Source organism: Dunckerocampus dactyliophorus, chromosome 17 (assembly GCF_027744805.1).
Source record: "Dunckerocampus dactyliophorus isolate RoL2022-P2 chromosome 17, RoL_Ddac_1.1, whole genome shotgun sequence".
Taxonomy (NCBI): domain Eukaryota; kingdom Metazoa; phylum Chordata; class Actinopteri; order Syngnathiformes; family Syngnathidae; genus Dunckerocampus; species Dunckerocampus dactyliophorus.
This window is the reverse complement of record NC_072835.1, coordinates 13,068,222-13,092,665: the sequence shown is the minus strand read 5'-3', so window position 1 is coordinate 13,092,665 and position 24,444 is coordinate 13,068,222. Positions and strand designations below refer to the sequence as shown.

The following is a 24,444-nucleotide window of genomic DNA, read 5'->3' as shown; positions in this document are numbered from 1 at the left end:
GAGCAACAGGAAGGATGGCCGGCTGCCATGTTGGAGAAGTACTGTGCCATATGGCATCAACACACACACTGCCCACTAAGAGCCTGATATCAACACTACGGCTGCACTGTGGAGCTCACCTGTTTCTGTTCAACTGTTCAGAATCTCTTTTCAGGGAGCCAACCTTTATCTTCCAGTTCTTGATGTTGATTTTTTGCGTTTCCTCCTTTTTTTAATATATATACAGACACAAGAAAGGGCACATAATAAAGAAAATATTAACAATTTGATTATTAAATGACAAAATGGCACTAACAAAGATGTATTAAAATAATAATGTATAGTATAAACATATATTTTTTAAATTACAAAAAATCAAAATAAATAAATACATAATAAAATGAATTAAATATATAAAAACCAACTCAATAAAAAATAAGATATTGAATAATATGGTATACATAAAATGAATACAATAAATACAAACAAAATTAAATAATGCTATCAATGTCTAGTAACTATAACTTTATGTTAAATAATTATTATGCTGAGTAGCAACCAAAGCAATAATATTTTACATGTAAGCATGTAAATATAAATCAAATACTACCTGAATATCAATATAGTAACAATGTATTTAATTAGTATTTTTGCTACAAAAAAATACACACAATACATATATTAATAGTGTTACTAATAACTATGAGGAATAATATATAATACAAGAAAAAATAAAAATACTGTATATCAATGGTTGAATAAAAATAACTTGTGATGATGAGGGTGAATGTATATGTGATATACATATATAATAATAAATTTAAAAAAAAATCAATTTGAAAAATAACACAAATAACGCTATTAAGAAATGGCAATAATAATAGATGCATGGTGTTTGATTTATACCTGTTTTTTGTTGTCCTCGTACTGGTCCAGTAGGTCACGTGTACTCAGTTGCTGCCCCCTGGTGCTCAAATTTAACTTTCCTGTTTAAAATATAAAAAAAAACAAGAATACAGTCAAACGTAATAACATTCCTCTAACAGAATTTGTCCCTCAAATGTAAAACCTTACTTAGATGCAGTGATGATAGAGTGGTGTCTGAGGCTGATCTCTGCCGAAAAAGCCCATAAGGATATTCCTTGAATTGCTTGTCCTCGCTGTGAAGCTGCTTCTGGTCGTCACCGTCAAAAGAAACAGCCACGTCTAATGACTTACTGTCATGCTGACAGGCACTGGAGGCCTCAAGAGAAAAGAGGGTGGCAAGGATGTTCAGGAACATGAAAAAGGAGCTTGACAGGTGTGTGAAATACAGTACTTTCTATGTACCTGGCTGGAAGGCATCTCGTCCTGGTCCTCTGGTAGGACATCCATTTCCATCTGGTAGCTTCGACTATAGAGCTGCTTTTTGGCAATGTCCTCCAACATTTGGCACACGTGCTCCAAGTAGCAGAACCCAGGACTCAGGTCTGTGGACGTCGCCTCACCTTGCCCCTGAATGCATCACGAGCATAATGTGTTATCAAGAAAAACACAATGTACATGTCAGAATTTTTTTTTTGTGAGTTTGTTAGAAGTAAAAACATAGAACACATCAACGATTATAGTTTTCAATTTAACAGCTCAAAGTCCGCATGCTAACCTGATCAAATTAAGCTGCTAAAAGTGGATACTCTAGAAATGTAAACAACAGAGAAATGAGCTGAAGAAGCTAATGCTAATGTATGTAGATGCTAAACACAAACAAAATGTGTCTGGAATTTAACACCATTTCTTAAAATAATTGCTTAGTGTGCTGAAAAGTTTGCACACACACACCACACCAGTGTGTATGGTTAGCATAAAGTGCTAACACAACATGAGAGAAGAAAGAAAATGGAGGGCATGTCGTATTTTTCTTTAGGTTGTGTTTGAAGAAACCCATTCTAAATGAAATTTGCAAATGCGACATACAGTATTTAGCATGCTAACCTGATCAAACTAAGTCGCTAAAAGTGGAAACTCTATAGAAACGTAAACAACAAGGCCAGACACTGAACAAGCTAATGTTGAAGCACAGAGAAGCTAAAAAGACACAAAACCTGTCTGCAATATAACAGCATTTCTTAAAATAAACACTGCCTGATAGCTTTAGTGTGCTGAAAAGTTTGTATAAACACTGCACGAGAGTGTGCACTGTTGGCACAGAGTGAGAGAAAAACAAACCATATATATGTCATATGTTTCTTTAGGTCTCGTTTGAAGTCTGGAAACTTATGAACAGGCTTTTTTTTAACACCCTAACACTCTGTAGAAGCATGAATAACAAAGACAGAAGCTAAATAAGCTCATGTTAATGCATAAATCACACTCATATCTATATGAAATCCTGATCTGCTTCAATTAAACATTTCCATTGTACATGCACCAGTGTAAAAACAACCTGCATCCAAATCAGATCTAAATAACACTATCTGGCAGCCATGTAAATTCAACGAGGAAAAAAACATTGAAATCAGACATGCCATCAAATGTGTCCGTAGTCTGGCAACTACATTTTGTTCCAAACTATTTCACAAGCCTTGTGGAGGTATATGACCGTGAAAAACAAAACAAACGTTCAACCTGTTTAGCCTGATTTGGTTTTATTTTTACCTGAGTTTAATTATAGTTAATTATAGCTACAGTATGTAAATCTTGCTAAATTATCCGTCGTCTTTTGAGGTGCCATGTATGAAAGACAAATGCTTCAGTGAATGTACACACCCAAGAAGGAAAGCACCATCAAAAATATGCTGCTTTGTGTCACGTGTACACTATATGGGCATAAGTTAAAGAAAGGGACATAGCCTCACATCTAATCCATTCATTAAGTGATGAAGAATATGTTTCAAGACTTTTGGTGTTTTTGTTACTTTTACCAAGCGGATAAGTGCAAGGTTGCTGGTTAGTTTGTTCGTCAGTTTTCAGAATGACTTAATGGACTTAATGACTTAAACATACGTACAGTGGTGTGAAAAATTGTTTGCCCCCTTCCTGATTTATTCTTTTGCATGTTTGTCACACATTTTTTTTTCATATCCATCTTCTATGCCACTTATCCTCATTAGGGTCGTGGGGGTCCCATCCCTATCCCAGCTGAATTTGGGCGAGAGGCGAGGTTCATTCACACTCACATTCATACCCACACATGCACGGGGAGAACACGCAAACTCCACACAGAGATGCCCAACGCAGATTCAAACCCAGTTCTTCCCAATCTCCTGACTGTGTGTTCAACATGCTCACCACTAGGCCACCGTGCGGCTTTTTTTTTTCCAGATCATCAAACAAATTTGAATATGTGTCAATGACAACACAACAGAACACGAAATGCAATGCAAATGCAAAGCCCTGATCTGAATCCTATTGGAATGTTTTGGCATGACCTTAAAGGGATAGTTTGGATTTTTTGACATGAAGTTATATGACATCCCCATCAGCAGGGTAGTGCATCAACAGTGACTTACCCCCTCATTTGGTCCCGCGAGTCCAGTTCTGGTCGGATTTCCGTGATGAGGAACATAGTTCTGCTTAGTTGCTGGGTTATTTAAGTAAAGAGTTTGGCTCCTCAAAACCATATGCGTTCAAAAGGAAATACATTTGCATGTCATACAACTTCATGTCAAAAAATCTCATCTATCCCTTTAAAAAGGCAGTTCATGATCAGAAAACCCTCCAATGTGACTGAATTACAACAATTCTGCAAAGATGAATGGGCCATAATTCCTCCACAGCGCTGTAAGAGACTCACTGCAAGTTATCGCAAACGCTAAGGGTGGCCCAACCAGTTATTAGGTTTAGGGGGAATCATCTTTTCACACAGGGCCATGTAGGTTTGGATTTTTTTTTCTCCCTTAATAATAACAAGTTTGATTTAAAAACTGCATTTTGTCTTCAGTTGTGTTGTCATTGACTAATATTTAATTTGTTTGATGATCTGAAACATTTACGCATGACAAACATGCAAAAAATAAGAAATCAGGAAGGGTACAAGACTTTCTCACACCACTGTACATACATTTTGGTGTATCTGGATAAAAATGCAAATAGGTAGGAAATTCATTCACATACGACAAAAACTGGAATCAAAGAAAGTTTAAATACCTGCAATCAAGGTCACAATATCTGTTTTTGACTAACAAGACCAATTTGTTGACACATTTTTAAAAACAGACTTGTCAGTACATCATTTTATTTATTTCAAGGGTCTTTCTTATTTTATAGAAAATATGAAATTTTAGTGTATTATTTCTTATTCTACAAGTAAATTGGTCTGAAAACACAAGAAAACATGCAATTTATTGCTTAAAATCCAAGCTTGGATTTCAGTTTTTTCCAGTGTTCTGCTCCACCCAGGATGCAAATGGTCTATTCCTCGCCTCTCATTGCCTTTTTAGTAATCAACTTACAACAAACAAACCAAAAAAAAACAACATTTTTTTTGTATTTATGGCATAGAAAACCTGTGGCGGACAGGAAGTGACGTTGGGGGTTCAGAGTTTTATCTTGTTGTGGGCTATGGCTGCAACAGTAACTCGTATTATGACGATGATGATTACTATTGTTATTATGTTATTATTATTCTGACTGCAATTATTTAAACCTACAATAAAAGCCGGTTGTTCAAGTCTGGTGCTTCGGTGGTGGTCTCACTGAACAATTACTGACACCTACTGATCCATGTAGAAAATGTTATGTTTGAAAATGCTTAATTTGGGCAAACAATGCATACAATTTGCTTAAATATGGATATTTTCTGACAAATAATAGGCCGTAGTAAACGACAAAATAGCGATGATTTATTTATTAATTAATGTTTTTGAGGGACGACTGTGTGTACATATTTGTGAATAAATACTGCACTGAAAGTGTGTGTGTATTTGGTTGTTGTTGGTAAGAACCTCAGCAAAGGTCTGCGCTGACTTAATGACAGCATTTCTTATGATGAAATCAGAAGTGAACTGGCTGTTAGCAGCTTCATAATAAAGTCAAACTCATTGTCATCTACTGCCTCAGTGTTGTCAGTGCGTACACTGTTGATTGCAGAAACAATTTTGACCACAACTGCTTTCATCAACAGCTCAACCCTCAGCCTTGGCGGTGGTCTAGTTCCATTTCCCAATCTCAAAGTTGAATTTCCCAATCTAGTCTGTCACCATTGCTTTGTTGTGCTTGCAGCCCATCGTCGTAAAGTCATGTGGGCGGACTGGTTTATGACAGATTGGTGTCAGCTTGCCAGCATGAAAGCAATGCCGGGTGACTGACGGCATGCGAGAGCCTAGAGGACTTGCAACAGTAAGTACAAGGCAAGCGGGAGGGTGCGGGGGGATAAGTACAGGCCTTCACATTTCCCTTTTAGTTTTTACAAGGTGGGCAAGACTCAACCTGTTTGTATGAGCCATATGCAATGTGTCGTACCTGCTTCTTGTCGCTGCTTAAAGACGAAATCCGCTTTCTTATGTCGGATATCTGCCATGCTGCTACTGATGGTGTGGTCTTCCGTAAGCCAAAACTCTCTGACCTCATCATGGAGGTCCTGTGGCGTCTTGGTAGAGAGAAGTGTTGGTCAGCTGCAGGGTGTTCACTATGTCGCCTGGATTCCGACCTCTGGAGGGCTTCCTTCACTCTTGGGTTAAAGACTGAGGATTCAAAGGCTCTGTTTGAACTCAAGGGTAGGAAGGAAACAGGAGGTGGCGAGGAGGAAGGCAGCGAAGCAGAACCAAATGATGAGGATGCTTTGTAGCTGTCAGTTGATTCCAACAAGTCCATCTCAGACAGAGTGTGACATGACGTGCCAGTGCTCGCCGTCTCCACTCCAGAGTCCACAGATTCCTCTCGCGCAGCTTTCTCCAAAAAAGACGAAGACGACGACGAATATGTGGGTAAGTCCCCAGGAATAACCTCCAGATATTCTGGTTCATGGCCGGGTCTTTGTTCAGCCACCCAAACCTCCATCAGGTTGCCAAAACTCCTGTAAACATTCATCGTCAACGTCCAACTGCATCAAGATCAACTTTTCAGAGACAGATTGAGGTGAGCTGCTCAAGTAGAATTCAAAATATGCACCTTCAGGTCCGCCTCCTCACCTTCTTCACCACGCCTTCTGACCACGGCGTCTGTCCTACCTGAGCTAAGAGCTGCATGCTGACACTCACACCTTTCTGTCAGTCATTCCTGGAAGACAATGACTCAGCTGCACATGTATGATTCATCATGTTCCCTTTTGGATCTACATAGACCTGTGAAAACTGATTGAGCTCTGACATAGTCCATTTTTGGAATGTTTTAGTTACTGTATATGGTGGCATTTGTGATTGGAAAGATAGTAGAGAGGCACCAACATAGCAGGAAAATCAAAGTACTAACTCTTATGGTCTGATGTGCATTGCATTTTAATTCATCCAAATGTACTGTATTATTTAAAATAGCATGTATTATTTCTTTTGAAATAATACATTTGATTTGTTCTATTATTTTAATATAAATTGTCAAGTTTATTTTTTATTAAGCCATTTTCATCATACAGAAACTTGAAGAAAGTAATTGCTGGAAAAGGCACAATCATGACACTGGTAACTTTGGTTAAAGTGCATTAAAACGTATTCATTTAATTTAAATATAAAGTTGTATTTATATTGAATTAAAAATCATTAATATTATTTAAAAAATATAATTTTCAATTAAATACTTTACATATTTAAATAGTTTTTTTTTTCTAGCTAAAAAAACAACAACAACCGTCTATCCCGTGTACATAATAAGCCATTTTAGCTGCCAATCAGAGACCCGAAGAAAGTCATTCCTGGAAAAGGCGACATCATCACAATAGCAAATTATGTAAAAGTTCGACATGGTAGTTTGTTGTTGTTGTTGTTTTGGTCTCCTTTACTATATGTGACATTTTTGTTATATAAATGTGACAATTATAAGTACTTTTTTTTTTACATCTGAGATTCTGAAATTACTTTATGGGTGGGGGTTAGAGATGAAGAGCTGAACTGCCTTTTGGTCCAGCACGCATAGTCATTTAAAAGACGTTTGTTGTCATTTGTCTTTTATGTGGATGGAGAGCATAACAGTACAGTACTGCAAATAGAAGCTGAATCTAGTAAACCTACTGTACTTCATCAGCACAGTGAGTCACATGACATATGAGAGCGTAGGAATGTGTACAATGGACATTCCGATGTGCTGATAAGATCTGAGCTCCTCTAGTGTACGGTGACACACAGTGCCTAAAAGCTAATGTGCTTTGCTTCTGTTGCTTTATTATTTTCAATAAACTAAGTATGTACAGTGTGTACCGTACCTAGAAATGCGTCATGTTATTTGCAATACCACCACGGGAGGTCGCTGGTAAACATTAATGCAGACTATCGCATGTATCATTACCAAACAGGAATATGAGTACAATATGGTCAGCTTGTTAAAAATAAATCAGCTAAATTACACCTAATTAAAAAATAAAATCATTTTGACATCATTTTTGGGAATGTGAGCCTTTGTTTTCAAGTGATTGCCTGTAGCAACCAAGCAGCCAATACCTGAGCAACTAGTAAACACTGATGGTGCACCACTATGGAGGCATGCAGCCCAGAACTCAGAAAGGTTCTGCTAAAGCGTGACCCAAATTACATACCAGGGTGAGTACCTTGCATAGCCCAACATTTTTGTATACATTGAGGCTATAAAAGTACTTCTTCATAGGTTAACTATCTGTTTTCAGCTACTCGGGGTATTGTCCACAGCTCAAGTTCCAAATTGGGAAACCGTACGGGCAACTGACAGCCAAGCTGAAGAGTCCGGACCCGCACTCAGATTCCGGTAGTCCTCCTACTGGGTCTGCTTGGACCCTGAGAGCCATCCCTGAGAGACACTCGAGTCGGATCATACCAGGTTACACTGGTACAGTAGATATCACACTACCTGTACAATATACATATAATTGCTTATCCCCATAGAAAATAATGGAAATACAAATAAGCTGTTCCATGGTCAAGTTGTGGCTGTCGTAAAACCTTGGCAATTTTTGAAATCACACTTAACTGTCGTAGAAGTGTAAAAAGAAGTTAATATGGTAGTTTTTGTAACTGATTTCCACAATGGTAAAAAATTTTTTAAGTGTGAAAAGAGGTTAAATACTGGAAACTGGTGCACTAGCTAGTCTATCCCCTCTTTTAAGCCATTTTAGCCAATCAGAAACACATCAGAAAGTCATTCCTGAAAAAGTTAGATGCTTTAAAATGTATTTATTTAATTTTACTTGATGCATTTTCATGCATGTTTTTGTGGGCCTCTAATCCCTATGCTTATTTTTATTTTTGATTTATTTAAATTTTTTTTCATTCAAAATTTTTGCATTTTGTGTTTTTTATTTTAAAATATTTTTTGTTTGAAAACAAACAATGGAAAATTGAGCACAAACACTCTTTATCTTAACTTTCATAGCAAATGCGTATGTAGAAGCTGGACAAAAGTATTGGGACAGCACTGGGTCAGAATTAGCGGGACACTTGCTTCACGTGTCATACCGTGTACGTTCTTCTCTTAGCATGCCTCGCTGAAGATGCTCCTTCTATTAGTATAAGTTTCACACACAAAAAAGCCAAAGAAAAATCCCGAACGCGAGCAAAGTTCATGGTACGCATGACAGACGCGCGACGTGAGTATTTTCCCACCACTGTAAGCAAAATCCCCGGAATGCTTGCCATGTGAGGTGTACGTCAGCTTGAAGCCTGATTCAAGTGACGCTTTCACTTTTCTCGCCCGCAGGCTTTGTGCCAAAAAGGCAGAACTATGTTGCCTGCAGTTACTCGGAAACATGTCGGAGGGCATTTTCTGACTTTTACCAAGAGAGATATGCAAATATTAAAAGGGAGTCAACAGCGCTGCCCCTTACTGTCAACTACGGCACCAGTCAGCAGTCAAAGGTATCATTACTGTCACATTGTTGTTTCATGATGCTACACCTACATAATCTAATAACTTTGGATGTTTATCATACCACCGCTATAATCATCGAGTACATTGATGCCTCTCTGACAGTGTCAATCAAGCATCACCAGAATATATGATACAGTTCTTGCTGGTGTACCTAATGAAGTGTCCCGTAAATGTATGCCAGCATGCTCGAATCAGTTGCCTCTTGCTAAATTATGAATGGCGGGAGCTCAGTTTCAGCTCAGTGTAATGTCATCCACCTTTAGAAAAAACACACACACAAATTGCCTCTCAATTTCACATCGTTTTTGTACAATAATGGTTGAATGCTTGTTTTTTTGTTTATTTTTTTTAGGTCCCGAGGCAGAAAGAGACCCCTCTAACTCCAATTTCGAACAAAACCGTGTCCTACAAGCCTTTGAAGCCCTTCATCCCCATTGCAAAACCCTACTTGCTGGATGATGACCACCCCTACAAGTACTTTATGTCAGGTACATCATGGGGATACTGTAACTGAGCTGAAAGGTTTTTTGATTGCTGGTTTAGTTTTTACAGAGCCCCCTTTGGGACATGGGGGAATTTTGATGGGTAAAAAAAACCCCAATACAATCGCTGCTGTTACTGTCCACTTGCTTCGGGACCATGTGGTGCAGCGAATGGAACAAGCTGTACCTACAGAGCAGGATTATCGTGCAATCAAATCAAATCAAATCAAAGTTTATTTGTTTATTTATTACCTTACAACATCCCAATGGTGCCCAAGGTGCTTCACAAGAGTAAAAACAGGTTATAGCAAATGAGAAGAGGGTAAGATCCAATAAAAAAACAAGTAAAACAAAATAAAACATTTAAATACAGGCACAGAATCACAACTAAAACACATATAATCATCATGTTTCATTAGCCAGTCTGAATAAATGAGTTTTTAAAAGAGATATAAAAACTGACAACTCTGTAGTAGATCGTAGCGCAGGTGGAAGGGAGTTCCAAAGTGTGGGGGCAAACGCAGCAAAAGCGCGATCCCCCCATTTTTTGTATTTCATCCTTGGGACTTCTAATGTTGTGTTTTGAGAGCTGCGCAGGGCCCTGGAGTGGTGACGGACAGTTAAAAGCTCAGCCAAGTATGCTGGAGCAAGGCCGTTAATGGCCTTGAACGCAAATAAAAGGACTTTAAAATGGATTCTGGACTGTACCGGGAGCCATTGGAGAGAATGGAGAACTGGAGTGATATGGGCGTATTTTGGAGCATTAGTAAGAAGGCCAGCAGATGCGTTTTGTACCAAATGGAGCCTGCGGAGGAGGGACTGATTTACTCCAGTGTAGAGACCATTACAATAATCAAGCCTTGAGCTGATGAAAGCATGAATCGCTTGATAACAAGGGCTTCACCATTGCCAGGAGCCTGAGGTGGAAGAAATTTGCTCTGACCACAGAACTGATTTGCTTGTCAAACTTTAGACTGTCAAAAAACACTCCAAGGTTTTTAACGGCAGGAAGCAAAAAGAGTGGTGGGGGTGTTAAAATTTGCAGCCATCGTTTGATGTCAAGAAGGCAGCTATGGAGGGGATCTAGTGTGTTCTTGTCACTGAGCATTACTGGTCGGTAGAGCTGTACGTCATCGGCATAAAAATGAAAATGGATATTGTGTCTGGAGATGATTGGACCTAATGGTAGAATGTATAGTGAAAATAAGGTAGGCCCAAGGATGGTACCAATCAAGCAAGTCAGACAGGCCGGTTTAGGATTCTTCAGCCCTGGCGGAAGTCTTGTCGGCAGGTTAGTTAGCGTGATTACGTGAAAACTACACATTTGATTTTATGATCCATCCTTTGGATGGATGTAGCCTGCTCACAATCAAACATAGCCTTTTCCTTTTTTTGCTGTTTGACCAGGATCATACCTTCCCCGTCTACGCCAGTATGCAAAATGGTAGCGTCTCAACGTGCACTCATACGTGGCTGGATGTGTATGTATAAGCTATCCCTCTACTCCTGAATTGCTGCACACAAAAGGCTGAACATTTTGTCAAAACACGCCCCCGCAAATGTGTTACGTTGTCTGTGCTATTATTTTTCTGACGACCACACCACACAATTTAGGACACTTTGTGGACGTTTCATATCATTGGACGGCATTCACAATGAACCAGCAGGTACCGTAAGCACCGGTATATCAACCACACCCACTGAATTTAAAGAGAAAGAAAGATTTGTACATACCGGTCTACAAGCCGCAGGTGTCCATGTGGTAACATGGGATATTTAGTACACAGAAAGGTGTTACACAGAAAAACTTTTTCAAATGTTTGTTTAAATAAATGCTTTTCTCCAAACAGTGCCGAATAACATGGCTAGTTAAACAGTAGCTCACCAGAAAAGTCATTCATCGCCGTCTTCATCCTCCTCCTGGGAAGTAAAACCACTAAAGTCGTCTTCTTCAGCATCAGAATTGAACAGCCTCATAATTCCTTCGTCACACGCTTTTTCTTTCATTGCCACTCTGTGTCACTTTCTGTGTCACACTGTAAAGAAAGACACTATAAACCTTGCAATCCGACCTCCACTCGGTGTTCCTGGTGTCACTTTTTTCCATGGCTGTTCAATATCTGATGCTGTCCAAGCAGTCCAAACAGAAGCTGTAATAATTCTACACTTGATCAAACTTACTTAAGATTTGTCAGATCAAAACATGATATTAGCTTCCACTTCACTCGTCCAATTCACCACTTCCAGGAAGCCACACTCTAAGCATCATGGGAACTGTAGCTCTTTATCCATAAATTAGTTGCATCACTGTATAAACCGGTGGTTCAAAATGAAAACAAAACAAAAAAGCAGCGGCTTATACATTACAAGCTAACAAACAGACAAACACGAATTTGACACTATGCGATTTCCTCGTTTTTAGTTGAATTAAATGTTTACGTTTTGTGCTGTTGAGCCATCATCGAACCTTACCCAGAATGCCAAGAATGGTCTTAGTGTACCTCATTCTCCATGAACCAGAACGTAGCCTCCTAGCTTGCTAAGAGTCAGATGTACATACAGTATGAACTCAAATGGTGTTTGTCAAGGATTTACAGGTCACGTGCCCAAATCCCGCTTCCTAATTGGGAAAGGCTACCCTGTCGCTACAAACGAGGCGCTCACCCAGTTTGGGAGGCAGCTACCGTCCATTCGGACAATCGATCCATCACACAAGAGGGGCGTGGTGCCGTCATTCACGGGACATATACCAGGCATGTGGCACACTGACACTACATCATTTCTGTTATCAAAGTTATTAAAGCACTGTTTGCTAACTTTCTCACACAGGATACAAATTCATGTACGGACACACTTTCGGTCGACTTTCCAGGAAGGCTCTGGAGAAGACTGCCACCAAGAGAGCCCATACGTCATGAAGCTATACTAGTCATCCTCAAAACATGTGACTGGAAAACAGATTTTGACACTTGGTACAAGAAGGCTATCCTACTGTTTAATTGAAAGAATAATCTTTGGAGAGTATAGGAACAATTCCACTTTTTTTTTTAGAAACAACACACTGCTGTTTGTACCAGAGGATTAAAATCTGTCTCTATAGCTTTAAAAAAAAAAAAAAAAAAAGGCAATATCATGCAAAACCATGCAATGGACTACATGAATACAAATGTTCTGGTCGTAAAACAGGAACTATCAGGAACAGGGTATATGTAATAATGACTTATTTGGCTCTTTTTCTGATAAATTGTTTGGAAAACTGGTCAAGCTACTCTAACAATGTTATTTTTGACATTGTTTCAGATGTTCACCAATAAAGAAAAAAGAAAGAGTGTCAGTTTCTGATATTCGACAACAATAACAGAAGATGAAAGGTTGCTTTGTGCTAACTGTTTTAGTTAGCGTTAGCACAATCCTTTCTATTATGTCTCACTATTATGGCTGACTCTTGAATTCATACATATTAATTGACTCACAGCGACACCTGAAGAAGATATGATGAAATAATAATGATGAATAATGATTAGTGACCGGTACGCACAAGGAATTAAACAACAATAACAGAATATGACACTGGGATGTAGCTGAAGCACTTTGGCTAGCATTACTACCATCCTTTCCATTAGGCCTACCTTGAAGATTAATTACTATAGGATTAGGGTTAGCTAACTCTCAAACTACAAACAATGCACACTAGTTCAATTTAATGAAATAATTAATTATAAAGTGACATGAAATTGAATTAATTAATAATTACCTGTCTGCACAAGAAGTGTCACTGAAAAGTAGTTTAAGTGTTTTAGTTAGCATTAGCAGAATAGCATTAGCATAATCCTTTCAACATAGTTTTAGCTTCCACTGAAATTCTTACTATTTTTTTATTTAAAGAACCACCGGAATAATGTCAAATTAAATGGCATGCAATGATTTACCTGTAACTATGAGGAACAAAACTGGTACGATTTGACAATAACAGAGAGCCATTGTCTAATCAATGTATTGACACCGTGACCAGTAAGAATACTACATATCAAATACATACTTGAATGCGTCTTCTGAATGCCTTATATTTGTATTTTTAGTTCATTTAGCATTTTCTATGCTTGAAAATGTTTGATTTAGGCCAGAAATGTCTTCTGAATGCCTTATATTTGTATTTTTAGTTCATTTAGCATTTTCTATGCTTGAAAATGTTTGATTTAGGCCAGAAATGTTAAATTTGCTTAAATATGTGCATTTTTTTTACTAACGATAGGCCATAGTCAACCACAAAACAGCACTGATTTATTAATTATTTTTGAGAAGCCATGACAGAGTGAATCCACAAAATTCAATGGGATGACTGTAGTTTCATTTACGCAAAACCTGAATGAAATTAAATAGATTTAACACAATTATTGACCGGTACGTATGAGAAAAGTGACACAGAAAAGTAGTTAGCGTTAGCATGATGTTGTCAATTTGGATATGGATTCTTCCCAAATTCCAATTGAATTGAAAACAACATCTGAATAATACCACATTAAATAAATAAAAGATTTTATTGACCGGTAAATATGCGGAACTAAACTGGTAAGGTTTGACAACAATAAGAGAAAGCGCTTTGGCTAGCATCCCAACATTAGCATGAGCGCTTCCATTGGTCCAACAGTGATGATATCTTATTATGGTTACCTCTCATGGTTACAGTATTAGTTTGATTTAAAGCGACATCATTCTATATTTTTCATGGAGAAAAATATGACAGCCTTTGAATTCCTCACCTGAGTGTTTGAATGCTACCATAAAAGTTTGCGAGTCACCAGTTTTGACCTTTTGATAATAAAGGTGTTTCAATAGCTGCCTCAGCCCAGAGGGTTAAATACAGGGATGCCTGGTGAGCGGGTGCCAAAGCTGTGACTCTTATGTTTTCTGTGATTAGTGCAGCAGAATGACTGTATCATGCATTAACTAGACAAGTTAAGATTTTTTTTGTTTCCAAAGTCTTGTGTCTTGTCTTCATTGACCTGATGGACTGAGCCAAGAGTCCAGATACAGCCACTGTGATGGCCGACGGCACCTACGAAAACACCAATTATGCAAAATAAGCATCAAGAGGGCACACAGACTTGCAAGAAAATATATCAATTATGGTTCCTACCCTCTGATATCAGGTGCAGTGCGACTCTGTGTAGTTGTTTGAAGCCTGGTGGAAGCTGCTCCGAAAAGTTTGGCCCAGCGTAGGCCGGAAATAGAAGCCGTTCCACTTTCTTTCCTACAAACTGGAGACCTGATATCGTCACCATTATGACAACAGTCCCTCGGGTCCTCGGGTCGCCACTCTGGAACAGAAGCTAACACCATCCGACTCCTATTTACCTGCATTACCGAAGGCCTCCTGCTAACAGAGAGCCTTGGGCAGGCAGGAGTAGGGGAAACACACTCCAGTGGTCTGTGACGCAACAACCTGGGTTCCAGGAGCAAGTCCAGTTCGAAGGGTAAGACGGAAAGAGGCTGCAGAAGAAGCAGAAGCTCCTGAAACAACGGCTGACAGCAACCCAGCGACATGGACAGGAAGCCCCAGCAGTGGTAGTGTGCCGCTACCACATCTGTACACAGACCGCAAAATGTTCTTTCAATAAAGTCAAACAAAAAGAATCTGTTCCAGCAGACAAACTTCAGTCATCATAAAAAAAAACTCTTAAATGTCAAAGCTACACAAAAAATGACACATTGGCTCCTCGTCCCACTGAAAAACATTGAAAATGCCCTTTTGACCCCACGCTTATCTAAAATGCAGCCCACTATGTTCAGATTTCGATTCCTGGATTTAAATTTTAAATATTTGTATTTTTTCCACCTCATGACACTAGCTTTTTCCACTCACCGCATGGAGACAAAATGTTAAAAATAAATGTGGCACTTTTCCTAGAACTTGTATTGCATAATGGCACTATTTGTCTTATTTTGCACAAACAGTGTTTATTCATAAATAATAATCATTCTTATTTGACATGTATATTTCAGACCAAACTAGTTTAAAAACACTGACTCTTTAAAAAGTGACAAAAATAAACATAAATCACATTGTCTCCAGCACCTCCAGTGTGAATTTTTGTTTAAAACTGACACTGGAAAAAACCCCCATGCATGAAAACATCTCACTGACTCATCTGAGGGCCTCTCCAACTTAACTTTGATGACCGAGATGAATGTCGAGCCTTCATGCACGCTTTTTAAACCATTTTTTCAGTCATACAAGAGTACAATTACTAAAGGTCGGTAATTGCTGATATTAAGTAGAACATAAAAATAATAAAATACTTAACTTTGAGGACGAGTGACGAATGTGGGGAAAAATGTGAACTTCTGCCTTTCTTATTGTAGTCGTATTAGTGACTTATATTATGTACCATATTGGACTGAGTAGTCTGGTTTTCTGTGTTTTTATTCTATGTTCATCATCACATTTTTCATATATACACCATCACGGAACATAAACACATTTTTCATCAACATTGCAGGTCAAATCCACATTTTTTACTGTATAACCACCTAAAAAGACCCACTAGATTGAATGTGCACTCACGTTTTAGACCGTGGAGGTGTCTGAGCCAGAACTCCAACGCTCTCAAGCTGAAAGAGAGTTGGGGGACCTTGTAACACGTTAGCCTTCTTAACATTAATGCTGTGAGCAAAGACCTACTTCAGCAAGCCCATGAGGAAGGCCCTCAGCCTCATGCTATTGCTGCTAAGCTGTGGACACTGCATGATTTTACACACCAAACCGTGGAGAACCTTCAAGGATGGACCTGTTGGACCCACAGCAACAAAAGACGGTCAAACATTTCTTTTTAAATCATTAACACCAACTGATACTTGACTATATACTATACCAGTCTTGGTGGAGACTTCTACGACACTCCAGGATGTGATACGCCGCTGACCGACGACGACGTCCAGTTTGTGATCTCTGAGGCCGTCCTCGAGAACATTCTGGAGAGCTGGACACAGGCGATCCAAGACCAGACTGGCGATCATAGGACTTAGAGAGCTGGTACCTAAACGCATCTAGAGGGCAAAAAAATGAAAGGTTGGGTTTTTTTACATTGTTTTTACAGAGAGAATCCCTACCTGGATGTTTTGAACTCCTTTTTTAAGGCTGGTGTCTTCTTTACAGTGCAAGCTACTTGCGGCTGACTCAACAGTCAGTTGCTTCAAGACACAATCAGCAATCACTACCACACAATTGCTGATTTTGACAATTTGATTAGACGTAGTCTCTCAAACGTGTCCTGGGTCTTCCCCGAGGCCTCTTACTGGTCGGACGTGCCCTGCACACCTCCCCGGGGAGGCGTGCGTCCGTGCGGGAGGCATCCTGACCAGAGGAGCCACCTCATCTGGCTCCTCTCAATGCGGAGGAGCAGCGGTTCTACTCCAAGTTTCTCCTGGATGACAGTGCTTCTCACCTTATCTCTAAGAGAGAGCCCCGCCACTGTCGTTTCGGTCACCTAAAGCTCATGACCATAGGTGAGGGAAGGAATGTAGATCGACCGGTAAATTGAGAGCTTTGCCTTTTGACTCAGCTCCCTCTTCACCACAACGAACCAATGCAGAGTCTGCATCACTGCAGACGCCTTGTCGATCTCACATTCCACCCTTGCGGCACTTGTGAACGAAACCCCAAGGTACTTAAACTCCTCCACTTGGGAATAATTGCGCTTAATAATTTTTATTTATAAATAATATTGTCGCTCAAGCGACACGGTGGCCTAGTGGTTATCATGTTGGCCACACAGTCAGGAGATCGGACCTGGGTTCGAATCTCCGTTGGGCATCTCTGTGTGGAGTTTGCATGTTCTCCCCATGCGTGCGTGGGTTTTCTGCGGGTACTCCGGTTTCCTCCCACATTCCAAAAACATGTTAGGTTAATTGGTGACTCTAAATTGTCCATAGGTATGAATGTGAGAGTGAATGGTTGTTTGTCTATATGTGCCCTGCGATTGGCTGGTGACCAGTCCAGGGTGTACCCCGCCTCTCACCCAAAGTCAGCTGGGATAGGCTCCAGCATACCCGCGACCCTGGTGAGGATAAGTGGCAATGAAGATGGATGGGTGGATTGACGCTCCAAAATTTGTGATTTTCTTCTCCTTTTTAATCACAACAATGAAAAAAAATGTTTCTTGCTTCTTGGCTAAAAAGCAAAATGCAGGCTTGAAAAACTAACGTTAAAATTGAAAAACATTGTGTTTTTAATGCATAGTGTCTGCTGAACATCAACCATTTTTATGGAGTGCGTTTTACTGCATATATGTTAATGAGGGAACCTCACATAAACCTCCCATTCTGATGTACAATCATCTGCTTTCAAAGGGAAATAATAAATCCTCCCTGTAGTGTTAACTGGGTTTCCACCATGAAAAATACATACCTTTTCTGCAGGGTCTCTGCTGCTTCCAAAATGAGCTATGATTAGATCAACTGCCATGCTCACAGACCTCAGCAAACCTGCACAGAAAGATTTAAAAAATGTACTATATGTACACAGATAACTATTTAACAGCATGTTGGCTATCTTTAATTTTCTAATGCAGAATTTGTGTTTCATGTAGTGGTGGCATGTGAGTGACATTACACGCTATTTTTTTTGCATGTATTTAAGGCACAGTGACAGGTTAATACATCTCCTCACCAACTGGGTCAGGAGAAGTGAGAATGCTGCCTTTCTCTTTGCATGTGACACTGACTAGTCTCTGCAAATGTCACGGTGAATTCTTTATGCATGCTGACACCGCCTGCAGCTCCACAGACGCAGCAAACGTCTCCTTTTCCGACATCACGCACACAAAATTCAACTCTCCATCATTAAAGAATTGGCCAAAATTCTTCTGCAGCTCATTAATCATTAGTGCTGTTTGTGCTGCATCGTTCCTGTGTGCTTGCGGCTCGCGGCGCTCGCATAGACTAGCAAGGCAGAGGGCCTCAGCCAATCCCGTGAAGGGAGAGTTAAAAATAGGCCATGTTTGAGAGGAAGCCCCTTAAGGGCATTGAAGGCGCTGCTGAAGCAAAGTGCCTTGTACCCGCTGCTCAACAGAAGAGACCAGAAAAGTCCAATCATTCAGTTTTTCATCCTGTCTAATATAGCCTCACCTCTTCTCTGGAGATGACTGATGGACAGGGACTCATAAGAGGTGTCAGGTGAGAAGCAGGCATCTGTCGGGAGCAGAGGGTCACTTTCGCTGATCCCTTTGGGGGTTTGATGAGGATGCATACCAGATGCAGTGAAGGACAGCAGGGAACCCAAAGAGTTTAGAGGGGCTGCTGACGAGAGTGCAGTCTTTAAACTGAAGCATGAGTCTGCTTGAGGCTGAGACGTCTGAGAATGAGGGTTTGCCTGACTGGTTTGTGGTGTCATATGAGATAATGCAGACTCAAACAGGCTCTCGGTTTGGGGCTGAGCCTCCTTAGGGGTTGTTAGGCTAATAAGGTCCTGGTAGGTAGGGATTCGAACAAATCTGGCATCTGGTATCAACCCTTTAGCAGTTTTTCCAGAGTTTTTTGGACTTGTTTTACCTTGACCTGGACTGATTTCAGATATCCTCGGACTATGGTTTGCCTGAGACCACATATGTCCTCGGTTGGGGCCGTCTGATGAGCTGGGCGTGCAGGTGGAGCAGGTATCAGAGCTGGAGCAAGCCTCTAGGAAGATGGCGCTATCTGCTAATGATGGTGGCTTCACATTGGAAAATGATTTGCCCTCACGCTTGAATCCTGCACAAGACTTCTTCTTCTCATTTTTCTGCTTGATGTATCGCTCCACAAGACAGCCGAGCTGCTGGGCCTGGGCCTGAGGTCTATCCCTGGGGCCGAGCACTATGGGCTGGATGGGTAGGGTCGTTGGTCTCTGAGGTTTACTGAAGTGCGTTGCAGTTGTCCCTGCAAAAATAGGAAGACAATAAAACAAGTATTCATTATGTGATCATCTGCAATTGCTTCTGCTTATTAAAATCTAGTCTTACCCTTCTCAGTAGCCTGGACATGGTCAAGTAGGATGGGTTCCTGAGTTGGTGCAGCACTAGCAACTTGGCATGTAGAGTTATGGTTGAAGCAAAATAAACATGGTATGTGGGGGTGAGCCTGGATGGAGTCTTTCTCTTTGGAAGTGGAGGCCACCTGATCATTCTTCTAGTGAGAAAGAAGATGTACAACTACTCAGTCCTGATGTAAGGTTTGTCCGATTTGAACAAAACTGGGTATATGAATTTAGCATCAAAATCCGTAATACAACAACAGGTTTAATTCGGATCTGATACAGATTTTGCAGTTGGCAGTTGTTTAAATGCCATAAATGCTCCAATTCACACCTCTATTCAATTAACCGCCTAGTCTCCTTAGTGGCTGGGTGCTTGGTCTAAAAAAGCAAATAACCGCCAGGGACTCTGATTAGTGCCAGGTTGAAAAACATTAACAGCTGTGGCTGTGGGCAACCTCTTGATGTAGTTTTCCTTTAAACTTTGTCATGTGCTCTAAATCATTATGTAAATCTCCACTTACCTCTTTGTCCTCACAATGTTGTCCTCTTGCATTAAGACTGGCTTGGCTTGGGCTGTGATCCTCATGGCAGCAGGTGACGCTGGACCAGGAAGCGACAGGAGACTGGGATGAAAGGTCACAAGTCACCAGCTTGTAGTACTTCTGGTTGGTCCCCATTGCCAGAGTGGCTTGGCTTTGGAAGCAGGCGGCCAGGTCGGACATTTCCAGAGAGGAGAGACCGGGAGGTTGATGGCAATTGGACTCCAGACCTTGAGGTGACCAGGGACAGTCTTCTCTCAATGGACTGTGAATGCGTTGTTGGAGAACCTCACTTGGATAAACAGGCTGGAGGTTGAGGACTACGGACCCCTCTGATGATGGAGAAGGCTCAGCCGCCGGGTTGTTGCTCCTGTTGTACATAGCACAGAAGTTGACCAAGATGCCATCAGAACTGTCACAGGAGGAGTCACTGGTACACTCAGTTTGAATATTTGGGAAAAACTCTGAGGAAGTCTGGCTGTGGATACAGCAGGACAACCTATCCATGTCCATGACACCAGATCCGCAGTCACCTTGCAGCAAGTTTTCATGGCCCCAGTCTATGTCTAAGTTCCTGTGCGATGCTGGGGCTCTCCTGAGCCAGGTGGAAGTCCCGTGCAACACAAAAGATGAGTCCTCGTGATACTTGTGAAGGTTATCTCCGTCACTGTCTTCATCATCTTCATCCAAATCTGGATTTGGAAGGAAGGAGTTGTGCGAGCGCTGACCACCTCTAGCTCCACCCTCTTCCTTCTTGAAAGTCGCTTCTTCCAGTGATGAGGCTGAGTCGCTGGTGCCCTCCTCATCCTCTTCCTCTGCCCGGTCCTCATTGAGACTGCTGAAGGTGCCGGAAAAATGTCTCCGGCTGCTAGTGATGGGGTGCTCCTGACGCAGTGTGCCCTGCTCTGGGAGGGATGCCGCCCGGGTCAGACCTGACAAGCCAGGCCTCTTGGCTGACCCACAAAGGGCCTGGACAGGGAGTTGCCAGGCGGGGAGCGGAAGCAACGGAAAGTGGCATGCAATCAGGGTGTCCCCCGAGAGACCGGACGCTCCAATCATGCTGATAGAGGACGATGGATGATGACCACTGCATTCATGGTGTGGAAGTTAAAGTCTGCAAGAATACAGATTGTGTACTTTATTCTTAGGAAAATGGCATGCGGTGTAACATAGTGTTCTCATCATAATGCTTCTAATAAGTAAGAACATACAAAATACAGTATATAATAACTCAGGTACTAGTGTTGGTCATGCCACACGGTGGTTAGCATGTTGGCCACACAGTCACAGTCAGGAGATCGGGAAGACCGAATCTCCATTGGGCATTTCTGCGTGCGTGGGTTTTCTCCGGGTTCTCCGGTTTCCTCCCACATTACAAAAACATAACGACTCTAAATTGTCCATAGGTATGAATGTGAGTGTGAATGGTTGTTTGTCTATATGTGCCCTGCGATTGGCTGGCGACCAGTCCCGGGTGTACCCTGTCTGTTGCCCAAAGTCATCTGTGATAGGCTCCAGCATACCCCTGTGACCCTAATAAGGAGAAGCGGCATAGAAAATGGATAGATGGCTGGATAGTGTTGGTCATGTAAAAATAACTAGACTGTCACAAGTAGTGACAGACTTTCCCATGTTATTAAATGACAAAGTGTGTCCAAATTGGCTCATTTATTATCCTTGTTCGTTTAACTAAAAATAAAAACACATAATGGCATACCTGAGGGAAAAAAATTAAATCATTGAGAAAAAAATCCGCCTTTTAAAATAAATAAATACCAAATAAAATATAAATATGCAGGTTAAAAATAGAAAAATGCATAAATAAATCTTTTTCAGAGAGGTATTCATTAAAACCCTTAATTATAGTGGTGGTGCACTTCAAGCTCTGGCTTGAATAGGTTTGTTTTGTCTTCTTTTTTATTTATATTACATTTCTTATATTCAGACTTTTGTTTCGGTGTGTTAGATGGTTTTCTTTACCTTGACATGTTTCCACTGTCATCTGCGCCCTTCTTTGGAAGGGTCACCTGACCATTGTCACATGTCATGTCGCTGTACTTCCTAGGCCAGGCCAACCCAAATGACCTGACAGGCCACCCGGTTGGGGCGTGGCTACCCGGGTGGAAACATGTAAAACACGTAAAAAAGAAACTGAACATATACCCTTAATATTACTATTAATTAGCCACATGATAGAGTCATAATATTAGAAACAGCCTTTCGGATAAGGCAGTGCAGCAGTAAGCAAACTACAACTACAATAATATTATCTTTAGTATAGCAAATGCTCTCGCATTGGATCATTTTAGGCTGTGCAAGTGTGCCTAAAATTGTGGCCAGTGAGTCGTGGTGGATTACTGTACAATTCTATTAATAAACAACATAGACAATCAGTATAAATTATAATATATTTTTGGTGAGTGTTAATGTGTTCATATTGTGACATCTCTGTGTCCCTTTCGTTTTGCATCATTCATTCCTTTTCTATGCCACTTATCCTCACTGGGGTCGAGGTGGTATGCTGGAGCCTATCCCTGCTGACTTCGGCCGAGAGGCGGGGTAAACCCTGGTCGCTAGCCAATCGCAGTAGTTTTGCATCACTTTAAGAATACATTTTCCATTGAACATTAAACTGGTTATTACACACACGACAATTCAGATGCAATAATTACTGATGCACGTAGCTGCCAAAAGTCTAACATTAGTAGAAGATAAGGAAGTCGGGAGTTTCCTGCCTCAAAGCACCACCCAAAGCCCAAATGTTAGACCTCCAGTCCAAAATCCTCCATAGTTTATATATACTTATTAATAACCACCTACGCCTCTTCTTAGCGTGGTGCAACCACTGCTTCTCTCCCGATTACTCAGCTGCTGTGTAACTAGGTCAACTGCACTGCAGACAATCACTGCGGGCACTGCAATAGAAATCGCACGCATTCACACATTCATAATTAGCATTTTGCAGGCCAGCATATCAAAAAACCACAACGATGTCTTACAATGGAAAGGTAACAAAACTACACCAGAATGTAAACACCAGGAAATCTAATTTTCATTTCTTCATACTTTACAACCAGAATAGCTATCAAGCACACACATTAACATCAGCGCAGTTTACTTCCTGCTCATGTCACATGAGCATAGCCACACAGATTCCATAGGGCTGAATCACAATTGCCCCCATAGGCTAATTTTTTTTAAATTACATTTTGAATGACAACCGAGAGGCTGACAGACTAAGAAAATGAGTCAAAAACAACACGGGACAAGTTACTGTATACACATTATTTGGTCTGTATTAATTATAAAATGCATTCAAACAGAAAAAAAACCCAGTCCCATCTGCTGGATCTACTGGGGAACTGTCAACACTACTCCTAAAAAAACATGTTTACTGTAAACAGCTGTCAATATAATCCTCTTTATCACAAGCCTTCCGTAGCTACACGTAAGCATAAACAAATTAATACCATATTCACCGCAGGCATATTTCTAGAAACCTTGCCATCATAAAGTATATTCCACCCTGGGAAACGGGGTTAATCTTTTACTGTTGCTGCTTCTATTCCCAACAATAACAGAACCTAAAGATAATCTGTTGATGGCAACACAAAAGACCAAGCAAATTTCATCATAGAAGGTTACGGGTAATGGACACTTCATTAGGTACACACTATATAATGCTGATTGACACGGTGTGAGAGGTACTAATTGAACAGTATTGTTGTTTTTAAAAGGCTATAAGAAGGAAAGTACTCGGACACCCTGGGGCACAAAAGAAGAAGGCCTGGACAAAACTGTTTCCACAATGTTGGAAGTATAGGATTGTCCAAAATGTCTTGCTAAGGTAAATAATTAAGATTCAGAGGTCTTGCCCAACACCTGATCGGGTAATGCTTTAAAATGAGTTGCACAAGAACCAATGTCGTTTAGGATCAACAATGATGTAGAGTGAAGAAGGTCACATATATTTAAATCGCAAAAGCAAATATTTTAGGCACATATTTTTAAAGAAATAAATCCCCAAATAAGATCATTTGTGAGAACACACACAGGCAGCAGCCTACACACAAACAAACATAAGCTTCCATTAAAAACAAGTGACTAAATTCATTGTGATGTTTAAATGATTACTTACAATGATGTTTAAATGATTACTTACATCTACTTGCAAACAGCCTTGAGTCACTAGAGACGTCCACCTTTTTCCATTAGGGTCACTTTCTTGTGTAAGCATCTCCAAAACGCCCCCCTTTGGTTCGGTCCAAATCCTTCAGAAATAAAAACAAACAAAATCCTGTAAATGTCTGCGGCACACCAAATTAAATCGCATGCGTGATTATTAAAGAATGCTTACAATTAAATGTCAAACGGTGCCGCGTAAGACGAAACCGAGCCGACATCAGGGTCCGGACCCCCCATGCCGAGGCTCCGGCGTCATCTGCTGGGGGCGCGTGACGTAACAACCATG

General features: G+C 40.6%; 3 protein-coding genes across 6 annotated transcripts in view; 1 reads left to right on the top strand and 2 right to left on the bottom strand.

Annotated features, from left to right (window-relative positions):
• Positions 1-6,049, bottom strand: part of si:dkey-106l3.7 (uncharacterized) — a 22,428-nt gene extending 16,379 nt beyond the window's left edge. For both annotated transcript variants that reach the window (XR_008566499.1, XM_054756825.1), the window contains exons 1-5: positions 5,419-6,049; positions 1,309-1,473; positions 1,054-1,222; positions 886-965; positions 120-205 (exon numbers count right to left, since the gene is read on the bottom strand). Coding sequence is in view for 1 of the 2 variants with exons in the window: in XM_054756825.1 (XP_054612800.1) it covers positions 120-205; positions 886-965; positions 1,054-1,222; positions 1,309-1,473; positions 5,419-5,985 (1,067 nt within the window). In the remaining variant the exon portion in view is untranslated. The remainder of the gene's footprint in view (positions 1-119; positions 206-885; positions 966-1,053; positions 1,223-1,308; positions 1,474-5,418) is intronic.
• On the top strand, positions 5,346-12,808 carry fam166b (family with sequence similarity 166 member B). Of its 2 annotated transcripts, XM_054756827.1 has the most exons (6): positions 5,346-7,643; positions 7,727-7,905; positions 8,773-8,930; positions 9,296-9,431; positions 12,014-12,178; positions 12,255-12,808. In XM_054756827.1, the coding sequence occupies exons 1-6, from the start codon at positions 7,579-7,581 to the stop codon at positions 12,341-12,343; spliced, it is 792 nt and encodes a 263-aa protein (XP_054612802.1). In that variant the 5' UTR covers positions 5,346-7,578; the 3' UTR covers positions 12,344-12,808. The 2 variants fall into 2 exon arrangements, with proteins under 2 accessions (XP_054612802.1, XP_054612801.1); XM_054756826.1 differs by having other exon boundaries at positions 12,014-12,808.
• Positions 12,399-24,444, bottom strand: LOC129169894 (AP-4 complex accessory subunit RUSC2). Of its 2 annotated transcripts, XM_054756823.1 has the most exons (11): positions 24,331-24,444; positions 24,136-24,244; positions 19,956-21,087; positions 19,421-19,586; positions 18,552-19,337; positions 17,833-17,909; positions 16,298-16,472; positions 16,108-16,213; positions 15,991-16,037; positions 14,563-15,010; positions 12,399-14,481 (listed from the first exon to the last, which is right to left on the bottom strand). In XM_054756823.1, exons 3-11 carry the CDS (start codon positions 21,030-21,032, stop codon positions 14,421-14,423), a joined length of 2,943 nt encoding a protein of 980 aa, XP_054612798.1. In that variant the 5' UTR covers positions 21,033-21,087; positions 24,136-24,244; positions 24,331-24,444; the 3' UTR covers positions 12,399-14,420. The 2 variants fall into 2 exon arrangements, with proteins under 2 accessions (XP_054612798.1, XP_054612799.1); XM_054756824.1 differs by lacking the exons at positions 24,136-24,244; positions 24,331-24,444 and adding an exon at positions 21,954-24,058.